The sequence below is a fragment of the Trichosurus vulpecula genome, chromosome 8 (assembly GCF_011100635.1).
Source record: "Trichosurus vulpecula isolate mTriVul1 chromosome 8, mTriVul1.pri, whole genome shotgun sequence".
Taxonomy (NCBI): Eukaryota; Metazoa; Chordata; class Mammalia; order Diprotodontia; family Phalangeridae; genus Trichosurus; species Trichosurus vulpecula.
Window position 1 is genome coordinate 179,661,408 of NC_050580.1, and position 16,065 is coordinate 179,677,472.

Sequence of the window (16,065 nt, forward strand, 5' to 3'; positions counted from 1 at the left end):
GAAATGCATCTTTGGCACTGGAAGATGAGGATCGCCTTGAAACTTGAGTTTCAAGATTTAGAATGGGAAGGAAAAGTATATCTATTGTGGGATTAGCACCTGCTGGCTTTGGTCTTCTGATCTTGCTCTGCACAGAGTATGAATTTATTTTCTCACTCCTTTCCAGATTCAATGGAGCCCCTTACAGAAGCACCTGCCTACTACAGCCCACTAGTAGTGCACTGGTGAATGCTACAGAATGGGTGAGCATCTCTTTATTACTTAATTTTTGCATTGAGAAGGAAATAGTTTGAAGTTGACTAGAAAGTGTGAGAATTAGATCTTAATTTTTTCACTCTGAGCTTCTCTATCAACATTTTCAATTAATTTGTTAATTATCAGTCCACCGTACACAAGACATGAAAGCAGTTCCTACTTCACCTTATAACTTTTTAGTATTTGTAACTTTCTTCCCAAAATGTTGACTTTCGTGCTACAAATTACACTGAGTTTTTTCTACCTGAGGGTACAATTTAATGCAGTGAAACTCTTTTACAAGCCAGTTAACTTCATTTTACCCAGCTGTAAAATAAAGGAGGCTCTCCTCTCAGGTCCTCACCCACCCAAAAAGTCTTTGATTCTACTAGGACATCTTAGTGTGTTTGAGCTACTGCAGAATAAACAAGCTCTTTGATACGTTAAATAGGATTCTTCAAGAATGGGGAAATGCTAATGGGTTTCCAGTTCTACTCAGAAGGTAATGGACCATTTCTACTCCCTTAGCCACCTTTTGTGGTGACATTGGATGAAGTAGAGCTGATTCATTTTGAGCGCGTCCAGTTTCATTTGAAGAATTTTGATATGGTAATAGTCTACAAGGACTACAGCAAGAAGGTGACAATGATCAATGCCATCCCTGTGGCCTCTCTTGACCCCATCAAGGAGTGGTTGAAGTAAGTTAATCCAGTAGGGATCTTTACTCCAATGGAACTTGAAATTCTGGGATTATTGATATCAAGAATTATACAGCTGGTATGTAAAAAACTATTGATGTACCTGAGCTCAGCCTGCCTTTGAGGTGAGTTTATAGATCAGAACTTAAAAATTGAGCCTAGCCCCTTTATATCAAATGCTTAACCATTCCTTGTGAGTCAATATCTACATAAAGTTCATTTTTTTAAGTATTTTGTACAAGATGTCTTCAAAGTATTTCAAATTCTTATTAAAAAAGTATTATGTTCCTTCCTAGTTCTGTAAATTTGCTGAAGAAAAACTAGATAGACAAAAGCATATTGTTTTAATGACAAGTTTTCCACACTTCAGCAAGAGAAAAGCTTTTCTAGTGGGACTGCCTGAGCTAACAAAGGGAAATCATCCTAAAAAAGAGCTGGAGTGTTAACAGGAGTGGAATTTGCTTTTTAAATTATCTAAAGGAAGTGGTTATATAATTTTGTCTGTGAGAAATGGTTTTGAAGTCTAAGAAATAAACATTGGGAATAATTTGAATTTAATGTTTTATTGATATTTTTCTTATTTAACTGTCAGTTTCTAAAGATTTACCTCCCCCACCACTAAAAATAGTAGAACTCTCCATTGTCACAAAGTACAATTAAGCAAAACAAATGAGTGCATCAGTCATTTTTTAATGCCTTGTTCTGTAACTATAGTCCATTGTGTCTTTGCTTGAGGAGCAAGAGAGGCACTACTATTAGTCTTCAAAATCATGATTAGTAACTGCATTGATCAGAGTTCTGAAGACTTTTAGCATTGATTTCCTTTACAATTTTGTGGTCATCGTATAAATTATTACACTTACTTTATCATACCAGTCTTTCCAAGTGTATGAATTCTTCATGTTATTCTTTCTAGAGGCACAGTATTTATTATATTATGTTTCTGTACCATAATTTGTTCAGCCATTCCCCATTCACCCACTTTCTTTCCAGTTCTTTGCCACTACAAACATCACAAAAAGTTTATAGAAATGTTTATGGAAACATGTATATATACATGTATTTGTATATGCATGGAACTTCTTAACCTCATTGAGATATATGCATAGTGGTCATATCACTGGGTCAAAGGATAAATAATTTGGTGGCTTTTTTAATATAATTTCAAATTACTTTCCAGTATTATTGGACTTGTTCATGGCTCCAACAATAGTGCATTAAATATTGTGCCTCTCTTTCCATAGGCCCTTCAACATTTATATTTTCCTTCTTTGATTGTCTTTGCCTGATGTGTATAAGGTGAAACCTCAGTAATTTTAATTTGCATTTCTCATGATAATTTGGCACATTCTTTCATGGTTGTTGGTGGGTTGCTTTTATCCCTGCATAGGTAACACTGATAGTATTCTTGGGCAGTTTTCAAGTTAAAATCTTACTACTGCTCTCCCTTTTGTTTTCAATTCTTGATTTTTTTTCCTTTTGTATTCCTCCTCACTCACCCACTGTAATTGAATCACCTCCCCTATAACCCATTTCCATAGCAGTTTAGGAAGATACTTAGAGAATAATACTTTACTAGGTGTTGTGGGAAGTTAGCAAAAATAAAAGGACATTCCTATCTTATGGATCACATGTGTTTAATAAGGAGACACAGAGCCAAAGAAGGGATAAATTCATTGGAGATAATGGCTAGACTTTCATTGCCCACATGCTACAGTTGGGAGAGGGTATACTGGCTGGAATTGACACCTGTGTAAAACACAGACCACTGAACAGGCCATAATTGAGGCCAGGTGCTTTTAGACAAAGTACTTTTTTCAAAATATCATTGGAAGAGGGAAAGTGAGACTGAAAGAGGAAGAAAAGTGAAGATAGGGTTGAAGAAAGAAGATAAAGTGAGTGCAGCATTGGTTAGGAAAAGAATCATTAGAAGTAATGTAGAAATTAATTCCCCAATAGATAAGTGGTCAAAGATTATGAGCAAATAGTTCTCAAATGAAAAAATTCAGACTATTAATAACCATATGAAAATGCTTCGAATCACTAATAACAAGAGAAACACAAATTAAAACAAACCTGAGGTGTCACCTCATGCCCAGCAATTTGACAAAGATGACAAAAGATGGAAATGGTCGATTGTGGGGGGTGGGAGGTGGGAAGATAGACACATGGCTGTATTAGTGGAGCTATGGATCCAGTATAACCATTTTGGAAAGCAGTTTGGAATTAAGCAAGTAAAGTGACTGAAATGCTTTTGCCTTTTAATGCAGAGATTCCACTACTAGCCACGTACCATAAGTAGGTCATTGACAATAAGAAAGGCCCCTGCCTATGCACCAGTTTTTATAGCTGTACTTTTTGTAGTAGCAAAGAACATGTAGCAAATGCCTATTGAGAAATGGATAAACAAATTGTGGTGCATGAATTTAATGGAATATTACTGTTCTGTAAGAAACAAATATGGTAGATACAGAGATGCATAGAAAGACTTATATTAACTGATGCAGCACAAAGTAAACAGAGCCAAGAAAACTATATACACAGTGACTAAAACAATTTAAACAGCAGATGGTCCATAGATGTGGAATGTTGCATGTAACTTTCAGATTCTATCATGTATTTAAAGATATGAAAATAAAAGATTAATAAAAATTCATTTTGAAAAAAAGTAATGTAAAAGTTTAAAAAGTCATGATAAAGAGAAACAGTTTAAAAAGAAAAATCCTAGCAATTAGAGAAGAGCTTTACAGTGAGGACTAGTCCTTTGTACCTTGGCAGGGTTTTGCTCTGTGAAGCCAGACTTTGGGGACAGTTGGACAATAGTTCAGTGGCCTTGTACAAGGAATAAGTGTTTTCTTATATTTAAGCAAATATTATATATATATATATTTGGTCATGTTAGTGACTAAAGTAAGATGGTACTATTTAGTAATATCAAGGGACTTTATTCAATACTGGTTTTGATGTTATATAACTCCTTTAGTTCCTGTGACCTGAAGTACACTGAAGGAGTACAGTCCCTCAACTGGACCAAAATCATGAAGACTATTGTGGATGATCCCGAGGGCTTTTTTGAGCAAGGTGGCTGGTCTTTCTTGGAGCCTGAAGGTGAGGTATGTGAACTTAGGGTTTCAGGAACAGGTCAGTGGCTGATGTGTACAAGGTTGCCCAGTACCTTTTGGATGGATGGGGGAATGGAGATTGACATATGAGCAAAAAAGACCAGACCCACTTGAGAGGAGGAAGTCAGGAGAACAATGTCAAGTTTGGACCACTCTCTCTAATCCACCTTACAGGTAAATTATGGATCAAATAATAGCATACACTTGTATAGCTGTAGATAAATTTGCTTAATTTTATTATCACAAGTATTGTCCCACCTTTACATTCGAGGGAAAATGAACCTTGGAGAAATTGACTTGTTCAAGGTATCACATAGAACTAGGGCACAGACCTAAGTTCTTTCACTTCAAATCCATGTTCTTTCTGCAGTACCATTGTGTCCACTATTTTTTTTTTACCCTTTGATCTTCAGAGAGTATTAGACAGTCATGAGAAGCTGCTTTCTAAAAATCATCCTCCACACCACGATCAGTCTCATTTCTGAGAACAGTCTATTTTAGGTTTTCATTTACCTGAAGGAAAAAGAAACTGATCTTTTCAGAAATAGATAAGCAGGAGGATATCTTTGATTTCCGAAGGATGGAAAGGTCACTGTGTCTATCAGGCTTTGACTTGGTTAATAAAAGAGGAAGTTGGATTAGGTAATCTCTGAGATGCCTTTGAGCTTTAAGAGTCTATGAATCTAAGAGCTTAGTCCAAACAGAATTATTTTGTATTGACTTTGGTGGTCTTGGACAAGTGCCTTTATCTCTGTCTTTACCTTTATCTCAATTTCCTCACCAAAAAATGGAACTAGAACTATTGTTTTGAAAGGATTCACTAAATTATTGGTGGAAACTGTTATTTAAAAATATGAAATGCCTTCTTAACATGGTCTCTGCTATTCTTATATCAGGGGAGTGATGCTGAGGTAGGAGACTCAGAGTCTGAAATTGAAGATGAAACTTTTAATCCTTCGGAGGACGAATATGAAGAAGAGGAGGAGGATAGTGATGAAGATTATTCCTCAGAAGCAGAGGAATCAGGTGTGTGTTTTTACGGTCATTGTCATGGCTAAAGCAGTTTCAGTGAATTTAAATAGAAGGCAGTTCAGTCCAGTAGTGTAATAATCCTTGTTATTACAAATAATTTTGTCCATTCTCATTCAAATCCCATCTTGGAGGTATGTATGCTGAAGCTCTGTTTGATTACTTTTGGATTTAGGTCTCTAATCTTCATCACAGGGCTTGTGCAGGTGGCCTGTGCAGGTGCTTGTTAAAAAGTTGCACCCATGGTCTTATACTACTCATTAATTTGCTAATATAACCTGCCTTCACTACTCTATTTCTGTTCCCCTACATCCCATTTACTCTCCAGTTTTCAGCATACTCTCAACCCATTCTTGTCCATTTTCCTACTCCAAGTCTAGCCCTACTGCCTGTCCTTGTAATATTTATACGCAGCCCACTAGTTTTTTACCCCACCTTAGCCCCACTTCTTGTTTTATCACCAATTTTGTCATATTATCTACATCCTAGTTTTAACTTCCCCTCCCTTTATCTCACTTCTTCTCCCAGCCCAAGTCTGGGTTGCATTCCTGGTTCTGAGATGTGAAAATTTGTGTGATTAAGTATTCAGGATTGAGAGGAAATGTCATAGTTAAAGGGAATCAGAAAAGCACATAAAATGATAGAGGCAGGAGCCATAAAAGGAATAAGAATTTCTTTTCCGTTGTCCTTCATTCTTGCCAAACATCTTGGACTCATCATCTTTAATTCATCATATCACTCTCCTCCTCCTGGGACTGAAATCTTCACCAGATGCAACTTTACTAGATGTATCTTCTTAGGGAAAAAGAAACCTACCTTTCCACATCCACCCTGGCCCCTGAATCCCCTAACCAGCTGACCAAACCTAAATCTGTTCTGTTCCAGACTATTCCAAGGAGTCACTGGGCAGTGAAGAGGAAAGTGGAAAAGACTGGGATGAACTGGAGGAAGAAGCAAGAAAAGGTGAGTTGCTTAAGGATATTAGGAGCATAGACTTCTTGTGCAGCTTTGTAATGTTGGTGGGGTGAATATGGCAGGTGAACTCTTAGAGACTGATCGGACACCAGTGCTCTAGTTCCAGGGAGCATACATGGGAGGAAGAAAATCTAGGTCTGGAAATTGTCCGTAAATATTCTGTGGATAAGAATGTACCTGGTTAGATCCTTTTCTTATATATCCAAGCCTGTGACATGGCCTAGGATTGTGGTCCAGATCATCAGATAGGGTTTCTATGTCATTCCACATCTAAAGTGAATCTTAAGAGGCCTGGATAGTTGTAAAGCCCATCCAGAGGCTCAGTACAACTTAATTAAGAACTAGACAACCTGCTAGAGACCCTTGTAACCAAGTACTTTCCTGCACCAAATCTGTCCCAGAAGCCAAACCTGAATTTATACTTCTAGCCCTACCTAAGAATTAAGGAAAATTTTCCTAAAACATTCTGTTAGGCACCAGAGTTGTTCTTTGCTCTTAATGCTTCTTTCACGTAATTCCCCAGGGGTGGTTTCTGAGTTTGGAAAATAGTACACAGTTCTTGCTTTATGTAAATTTGCATTATGCAAATTTAGCTCCCCAGCTCGAGGGTGGGAGGCGGCAGTCCAGTACCAGGGGTCCTCCATTCCAGGCACCAAAGCCACTCAGACCCCAGGGGGCCCAGAGCAGGAGAGGGCAGAGCCACATGGAGCTCCATCAAGGGAGGGATAGGCCTGCTCAACAATCCACTTATGTTAAACACGAACTGGCTCTATCTTGGCATTGGGTAGAGGGACAGGGTAGTTTTATCAGGAACCTGAGGCTCTAATACAAAGTTTACTGATAGTCACCTCCCCTTTGTTCCCAGCTGACCGTGAGAGCCGTTATGAAGAGGAGGAGGAACAAAGCCGGAGCATGAGCCGGAAAAGAAAGGGTTCTGTGCATAGCTCAGGCCGTAGCTCCAGCCGTGGTTCCAGACACACCTCTGCACCACCCAAGAAAAAGAGGAAGTAGATTTGAACTTTCACCTTATAATCCCTTCTTCCTCCAGCCAACCCCTAAATATTTTACATGACATAGAAACTGTATTTTTCCCTTCGTTTTCTTTGACTATTTGCCATTTGTGTTCATGGGTTTTGGGGCCATTTTGTATGGACCAATCTGCTCAGTGAATTCCAGGGCCCACCAGCCTACATGTCCTGAGACCACGACGTACACCAATCAATGGCCCCACACAGATGCCGAGGGAAGAGGTATTCTTGAAGAAGGCCAGAGGCCTCAGCTATTAATATAGTTTCCTTCCTCTATTTTTCTCTGTCATCCTCTGCCAGGAAGACCTTGTTGGCTTCTGATTATGATACCCATATGTAACCCATTTCCAAGGGGCTTGAGTTCTGAGCCACATGGATTCTGTGGCAGCTCGAAGGTATCCTTTTTATACAGTGGTATAGGGCATTGCCTGCACCCTGGATCCTGACCAGCAGGCTCAATCTCTCCTGTCCTACCCTATTGCCGTAATCCTTTCCCCCGTTCTTGCAGTACTCAAGAAAAGGTTCTTTTGAGGGTGATCAGCAGTTACTAAATGCTGTTATAATCCATAAGCTCCGTGCAGCAACTTCAGTAATTGTCATTCTCCCTACCTTCTTGACTCATGCAAGGTCTTCCTGCTGTCTCCAAAGATGAGACAAGCAGTGTTTCCCTGCCTCACTGTCACACTTTTTCCCACAAATTCATAAATGACGGAGTGGGCAAGAGAAAATAATACTGCTTTTTCTGTATGAACTTCTCACCCAAGAAGGAATAGTTGTGCCTCATGTTCAATTCCTAATGAAATCTAGAGGGGTTGTTTTGAAGCAACAATTCTGGATGAGAACATTTGTTCAGTAACCTAGAAGATCCTATCAGGGAAAGAAAGGAGAGGGGGGAAAGAAAGACAACATAGCCACTGGTCACTGTTCTTCATTTTTACTTGTCTTGCATTGTCCTGTATTTATCACAGTTTCTGTTGAACAGGTTTTTTTGTTTGTTTTAAGTATTGGGAGGGGTTTTTGCTTGCCGTCTCCCCCTTAGTCCTCTGCACTCACCCGTCCCAGAACAGATCATTCTGTGTCCTGTGACTTTAGGAGAGAGAGAGAGGCTTTTTGTTTTGTTTTTTTTTTTTTCTCCTTAGCAGTAGGACTTGATATTTTCAACTTTGGAAGGACTAAAAGATGAATAAAATGTGTTTTTTTGTAAGTTCACCTCTTGTGACAGTTCTTTTGTACAGTTCCCAAAGTAGTCTGAAAGAGGTCATAAGCAAATCTCAAGTCTGCTTTCTTACCTAATGAAGTGCCAAGACCTTGCACTGCAGGAGCCATATTTGCACAGATAGTAAGTCATTATAAAATTGGTACCAGACAAAGGTAACAATGAGTCTAGGCTTTCTCCATGATAGTGAGGGAGACATTAGATGTCACTAATTAAGTATATAAGGGTATAAATCTGTGGAATAGCAAAACACTTTGTAAGCAGTTTTTTACAATGGACCCCTCAAAATGACCCTGTGGTATTCAGTTCTAAATAAGAGACCCCTTGCATCTGCTTTATCACAAATGCATATCTTCACTCATCTCCTTGAAAATGGCCTGAAGGGCATCAGTTGCTTGAAGGGACACTTTAAGTTTTCCAATGGAGGTGGCTTTGTCCTGAGGGTTGATAACTATTGCAAAAGAGAAAACATGAAAAGAACAGTTAGATTTTCTTCACCCTGTCCTGGGAGCTAAGGGCCAATAGGTGTGATTGGTAGCTAAATCACCTCATGGGACAAGGGGCCTACACCTATGATATCCTTAGTGGTGTCAGGGAAATCTTCCACTACCATGATTTTTCTGTACTTTCTACTCTAAAACCAGAGCAGCCAGAGGTTAAGTGACTTGCCTAGGATAACAGCCTATATTTGTGAGTCAAGACCAGGTGTTCCTGGATTGGAACCCAACCCCACTTAGGTCACGCTGCCTTTTCACCTTCTCAGTCTCCTCAAGGACAAATGAAAAGAATAGTTTGACATTTATATAGTGTTTTAAGGATGAAAACATGCTATGCATATATCAACTCATTTAATCCTTATGACTTATTTTTTTTTGGAGGGGTGAAGGCAGGGTAATTGTGGCTAAGTGACTTGCCCAAGGTCACACAGCTAGTTAGTGTGTCAAGTATCTGAGGCCGGATTTGAACTCAGGTCCTCCTGACTCCAGGGTCAGTGCTCTACTCACTGCGCCACTTAGCTGCCCCCTTAAGACTAAATTCTTAAGGCACTGCAGGTATCTATCCTCATTTTACAGGTGGGAAAATTGAGACATAAGAGGAGGTTAAGAAACTTGACCCTGGTTCACACAACTACCAAGTATGAGACTTGGGATACAAACCCAGGTCTCTTGACTCCAAGGTCCAGTCCTCATTTTATTCCACAGTCCCTTAATATATATAAGACAAAGCCAGTTAAGGTTTTGGCTGTCTCTTTGAAGGAATAAATGAAGCCACAATTCTTTTAGGGCCTATTTCTCTAAAATAGGTTTCTTTAGAAACTTTTCTCTAATCAAGGAAAAGGCAGAAAATCAATGTTGAAAGTTAATGCCCATCAACATTTTGCAGAATATATCCAAATCCAGGAAAAGTCCTGTTTATTTATGAAAGTGAAGTTTGGTTTTCTTAAAATTCCAATTAGAGTTAAAAGACATGCAACGATGGTCTGATGTTATTAAAAGCTCAGTCCTGGACTATGTAGGATAGTAATAGGCCAACTTTAGAGTTGGCTGCAATTATTTGACAACAGAGAAAGATTATAAGTTTGGTAGTATCTGACCAATTTTGCAATTATAATTGTGAAGGCAAAAAAAGAAAAAGTATTCATTAATGAGATGCCTTGGAAGCTTACTCACTGTCTATCTCTTGTTCTAAAATGTCTCTTCCTGTATCGAGAATCTGCCACAGTTCCAAGTAAGCATAGCCTACTTCTTGACATTCGTTCTTTTGTTCCTCAGGATCACTCACTACTATGAATTTCAGTCTAAAGAGGAAAAATATTTTCATTTGACAGCATTCATAGTAACAACAGGCTTTGTATTTTTTTTATCCTATCATACATGCTAAACGTGTAACATTTTTTTCTCACACTCCCCCAGTTAACAGAGAAAATAGACACAATGACCTCTTCAGGGACAGTTATAAGGACAAGCAGAGTCATTTTTTAAATTGTCTATTAGATAGTCTTTCAGGGTTAGGAAACCCCGCAAAAGAGGTTCAGAGAAGAGCAAGGAATAGACAGGAATCGAGATCAGACTGGCATGGGAAGAGACCTTGGAGATCATTTTACAAAATAACGAATTGCTCAGAGAGGCTAAGTAGTTTTATACAAACTAGTTAATGACAGAGCCAAGGTGAAACCCAAATAACTATCTCTCATTATATCCCACTGGCTCAGTAGTAGAAAGAACATGACAGAAGATGGAAGAACTAGAGGAAGATTTGTTTTTTAAGAACTCACGTTTACATAGCACTCTTTTCCCATCTATACCGCCCCCTGGAAACAAAGTACTTTCTCCAGAACAGGCCAAAGAGCTACAAAGTATTCAAACTGAGCAGGGTAGAGGAAAAAGGATAAGCATGCACAACCTGGCAGCTGCAGACAATGGCTAGGTAAAGACAACTATGTGTTTGAGCTCCATTGGGTTCCAGACACTTACAGAGTCTATATAGGTAACTGCAATTTACAGGTTGAAAAAAATTTAAATCAAAGAAACGGACAAAAACTCAAGCCTATGTGTAATAGGAAAAACTAAGGTAAGAATAGTCCATTTTAGCTAAATTTGTTTGCTTACTCCTTTTTCCTGGATCTTGAAAGGTTCTCTAGCAGTACCACCAGCCTCCAATGGGGGCAGCCCTAATCATTTGAAGCTCAAGGTTCCTAGGCTTCAGTTTCAAATGGCTGTGATGGCAGCATTTTGAGGAGTAGCCTAGAGACCAAAGCATCCCATAAGTAATAGAGGGGCAAAGCAGAAAAATAAGACAGGCCACACCTATTCCAAAATAAGGGGAGTGAGAAGCGTGCTTCAATGGATCTGTGATTATTACAGATGTGGATGTCAGTCCTGATGATGTAGAACACAACCTGGAAACACCCAGTCACCCATCCTGTGTGACTCTTAAGGGAATTCACCCAATATGTTGACAGCTTCCCTGCAGGCATTTGAACATTCCACATGTACTACTGAGCTGTTCGTTACTCTTCTCCCACAACATGACCTGCTTCTTTTTTCCAATCATACTTTATTAGAGGAGCTCTTTTAAAGTTCTTCTTGCTCACAAGCCATTGGCAATATTCTGTTGCCTACTTTCACCCAATCATGGTCTTCTCCATTCCCTCTTGGAGAAATGAAAGCTAAGTTCTCTGAGGATGGTAAGGATCCTTCAGATGCTCCTGTTTGCAGGATGACATTGTGCTTATTGCATCAAGCTCTAAACTACTACAAAGCCAAAGATACTTATACATTTGCAATTTTTATTCTTCGGAGGTTGTTTTCCACGATTCATAGCTATTTGACATCACTAGAACAATATGGATATTATTTGGTATGAAGGTTGGAATGGTGCTCAACATTGGACTTTTTGGACAGAGCAGCCTACTAAGCCAAGTCAACTTTCCAAAGGAATGTCACAGTCTGGATAGTAGGCATGCTTTATTCAGTTGTTTTTTTTCCTGTATAGAATGTTATGTTGATCTCTTTTAAGGTGACAGAAACATCATTAAGACCTTTGATACAGTCAGCACAGTATTATCTACAAACAAGGGCATCTGGAGGACCTCACCACTTGTAAGGGATCCGTTTGCCATTTGGACTCTGAAATTTATCCTCCATGTAGGAGTAAATACCTTTCACAAGCATCTCTCCCCCATTTGACATCACTATTAACACTGACGATTAACAGTGGTGTTATCTCAAAGTGCTTTTTAGAGAATCCATCATTACTGTTAAAATAACACATGCAAAGGAAATGAGTTTTTGGACGAGAGCATTTAAGACTGCCTTTAGGACTGAATCAATTACTTTAATAAAAATAAACAGTGGAATCTTATATTCCCTACACCTTTCAGGCAATTTTGTGACATGAAGATGTGTGCGCTCTTGCATAAAATAATTTGTGAAAGTACCAATTCCATTCTCATATTTTCATCAAGGGTAAGTAAATGCATAGATCATTCTCATAAACATTTTATGAGATGATAAAAGCAGGCACGTAGGTTATTATGGCTTACTCCACCACCTTTTTGGGGGGTAATAATATCAAATCTCATTTTTTTCCAGTTGTCTGCAGCAGCTGCTCTAAATCACCTTCTTAACAGAAAAACTGTTCATATGTGTGGCCTATGAATGTCCCTCATACCCAAGTGTTTCACGTTTAAGATTTTACCTCTTGTTTTGTATTTTTGGGGGGTTCTTGTTAATAATGATTATTAAGTTTACAAATGGTTTTTAAGAAATTTAAACCTACAAAAAATGTAAATAGAAAATCATAGTAAAAACAGGTCCAATATTTGTAAGCTATCATTATTATATGTTGGACAGACAAAACTGCTTTGGAACTTAAAGGTTGAAGGGGGAGCAAGGACATAGGGTGTCGTACAAGCCAGACAAGAGAATGTCAATATTCAAATACTGATTCAACAACAGAAACAGCAGTACCAACTATTGGGGCACACATGAGGATAGGAACTATACTATCCAAGCAAGCTTAGATACTAAGTTGCCACAAACAACTGAGATTTAATTTCTAGATACTCAGATTTCAGGGAATGTGTAAGTCAAAAGAAGATAAAGGAACTTGAAAAGGGACAGCCTGTGCATCCAGCAGTGTGAGACACAGGCCTTAGACCAGGGAACCCACTACAGCATAACTCCATTCCCCAAGAATAGATAGGAGGTACTTACTGCCTCTGCTCAGGATTTTTTTCTTGCAACATAGAAAAGAGAAACTTTCTTCGGTCCCTGTGTTCCACTGGGTTCAGGTCTATCACTGTATATAAAAGAAAGGGAAACGTAAGCGTTTGGTCACAATATCCAGATCACATTTATCTAGCATGTTTAAGTTTACCAAGGACTTCTCTATGACCACCTTGAGAAGTAGGTAGTGCCAGCATTATGATTCCCATTTTATAGATAGACAAATTGTAATCAAATGACTTGCCTATGGTCTCACAGCTCCTAAGTGCCTGAGGTGGAATTAGAACCCAGGTCTGACTACAACAAGTCCAGGGCTCTTTCTGCTTTATCACCTTGCTTCTCATAGAACAAAAAGCCAGATGCATCTCCCAACTGTCCAAGTAAAGGTCTGGGACAGGAGTGGGGAACCTGTGGCCTCAGGGCCACATGTGGCCTTCTAGGTCTTTGGTACAGCCTTTTGACTGAGTCCAAGTTTTACAGAACAAATCCTTTTATTAGGGGGATTTGTTCTGTGAAGATTGGATTCAGTCAAAGGGCCACACTTGAGGGCCTAGAGGGCCACATGTGGCCTTGAGGCCACAGGTTCCCCACCCCTGGTCTGGGATATAATGAATTCCTAGGAATGCTTAGTAGAAGCCATGTAGTCTGACAGACATCAGACTTTTCTCCTATCACATAAACCCAGTCTACAGCACTCTTAGGAGACACTCGGTAGTCATGGTGATCCGATAATATAGATTCTTTTACAGGTAACTCACTACCACCACCACCCCTATTAAAGGACCAGAGTAATCCCTCAGGACAAGTTGGAGAAAGTTCTCAGTCTGAGCCTTTTTTTGTCAGTGTTCTTTCCCCCACTGAATCCGGACCAACAGAGAATCTGCTTGAATAGCAGGAAGGTTGGATTTTACCTTTGTTGAAATGAAAGTGGATATCTTCCCCTGCCCTGGGTTTCCGAAGGGATACAGGTGTCTCAGTCTCTGACAAGGGCAGATCATGAAATCTGTACTCCACATACACCTGCTGGATGCTCTCATCAGACATCACTTCGGCTTCGGGGTCAAAGGCCAGGGACACAATTTCAATGCAAATCTTGTCTGAATTCTAACAAGAAAAAGAAAAATATCTCCATTTCTCTGCTTTTTTCAGCACTCAATATTTTGTTAACAAGCAACACCACCCCCCGCCCCAAGCCCTGTAGCAGAAGCATGGTATCACTTCCAGGCCACAGGTGGTAAAACTATGGCATATAAATGCTCAGTTAATTAGTAGAAAATCTATATCCAAAACTCAGAAGTTTTATGTCCCAGTCCAGCAAATGGCTTCCCTCATTAAGTATTCTCTTGCTATGTTCACATTCAGGGAGAGCTGGGAAAACTTTCTGATCAAGTAGATTTTAAAAATATTCTTCTAAATAACTATCACATCACTACGGAATCAAGGTTTAAATATTACAATTGACAATGAAAATGTATTCTCTCACCTTGGCTAAAATGCCAACGTCATCGCTGGTAAATATACTTTGGCCTGTTTACACTTACTATCAGTATTTGCTGGTACCCTTCAGATGACTTGCAGTTTTGATTTTTCTGAGATCATGGTAGACCATGATTCACAGACATACAACATCGCTAAGATAATTTTGTTACTAAAAATAGAGGCAGGGAATAGCTTAAAATCATTGAAAGTGCTATGCCATCTATTATGTTCTGGGCCAGCTCGGTACCTGTCCAAGATATACACACAGAGAGCTAGAACTAATGGACTAACTCGCTTGGTCCTTCATCTGGGTGTCACAATCTAGGCAATATGCATTTATTCATCCATTTTAATCTTCCAGTCTAGACAGTTAGGCCTATCTCTTTTGAATTACTGTGTGTATCATTAATGGGGCTCTGTAATATAATCCATACAATTGGTACAAAAGCATCTGCATATAGAATTTGGAGAAGAATGCAACCGATAATGGTATCCCTCTTCTGTTTAGAATCTGCATAGGACATCCTCTGACATCTCAGTGGGTATATGTCTCTAAATTACAATTTGTATATAATACCTTTTTTTGTGGTGGTTCAGTCATTTTTCAGTCATGTCTGACTCTTTGTGGCCCCATATGGGGTTTTACTGGCACAGATACTGGAGTGGCTTGCCGTTTCCTTCTCAAGATCATTTTACAGATGAGGAAACTGAGGCAAACAGGGTGAAGTTACTTGCCCAAGGTCACACAGCTATTAAGCATCTGAGGCTGAATTTGAACTCAGGAAGATGAGTCATTGACTTCAGGCGCTGCACTCTATCCAGTGTACCATCTCACTACCAAGGTAATGATACCTTCTTTCTAAACCCTTATCATCAAACCCCTAGAAGTCTATTGTTCTCATGAAGCCTGGTAACTACCCACGACCTCCTCTGTGACGCCCAACTCAGGTTTGCATACTACAAAAGTGTTCCTTTTCCCTCTTATCAAAATTCTCATTCCATCAAAGTATTAGGGAAATAATCTGATTAAACTAATCTACTAATCTAAGGTATAAATGACCCTGTCATTCTTTAAACATTAGAGTCACATAATTTTATAGCTAGGTGGTATTTAATATTTGTAACCCAACTGAATCACTAATTTGTAGAATTTTAGGCAGTATGGGGATTATTTTTAGACAAGGAGGCCTCCTCTTAAGTGATATTAAGTACCAGGATCTCTTCCCCTTCACCCTCTCTGAGTGACTGAGGATAACAAAAGAATGTTCTTGCCCAAAGATATGCTTGGAGATGGAACTTGGGGCTGGAATGGTGGACACTGGAGATGAAAAGGAAGGCAGAGAAGGGATGTGGAGGTCAGAAGAAGAAAAAAGATGGCTCTGGAAGTTTTGTTCTCATCTTGTATTGGATGGCACCATGCTTTGCCAGGGAATTCATGAACCAAATGGCCTTGCCATTTACAGGGCAAAGAGCATGAGGAATGATAGGAAGTTGGGAGCAGAGAGAGAAAAAACCTAACAGTCATGACTGGAAAATGGGAAACTCTACCAAAGG

At 39.3% G+C, this 16,065-nt stretch overlaps 2 protein-coding genes across 2 annotated transcripts in view; one reads left to right on the forward strand and one right to left on the reverse strand.

Annotated features, from left to right (window-relative positions):
* Window positions 1-8,295, forward strand: part of SUPT16H (SPT16 homolog, facilitates chromatin remodeling subunit) — a 30,130-nt gene extending 21,835 nt beyond the window's left edge. Inside the window, exons 21-26 of the mRNA XM_036734626.1 lie at window positions 167-242; window positions 763-932; window positions 3,916-4,045; window positions 4,951-5,080; window positions 5,969-6,046; window positions 6,924-8,295. Coding sequence (XP_036590521.1) covers window positions 167-242; window positions 763-932; window positions 3,916-4,045; window positions 4,951-5,080; window positions 5,969-6,046; window positions 6,924-7,069 — 730 coding nt within the window. The 3' untranslated portion in view covers window positions 7,070-8,295. The remainder of the gene's footprint in view (window positions 1-166; window positions 243-762; window positions 933-3,915; window positions 4,046-4,950; window positions 5,081-5,968; window positions 6,047-6,923) is intronic.
* Window positions 8,296-8,630: 335 nt separating this feature from the next.
* The window catches only part of RPGRIP1 (RPGR interacting protein 1), a 70,373-nt gene continuing 62,938 nt past the window's right edge, over window positions 8,631-16,065 (reverse strand). Inside the window, 4 exon segments of the mRNA XM_036736611.1 lie at window positions 8,631-8,753; window positions 9,973-10,100; window positions 13,021-13,105; window positions 13,944-14,136. Coding sequence (XP_036592506.1) covers window positions 8,641-8,753; window positions 9,973-10,100; window positions 13,021-13,105; window positions 13,944-14,136 — 519 coding nt within the window. The 3' untranslated portion in view covers window positions 8,631-8,640.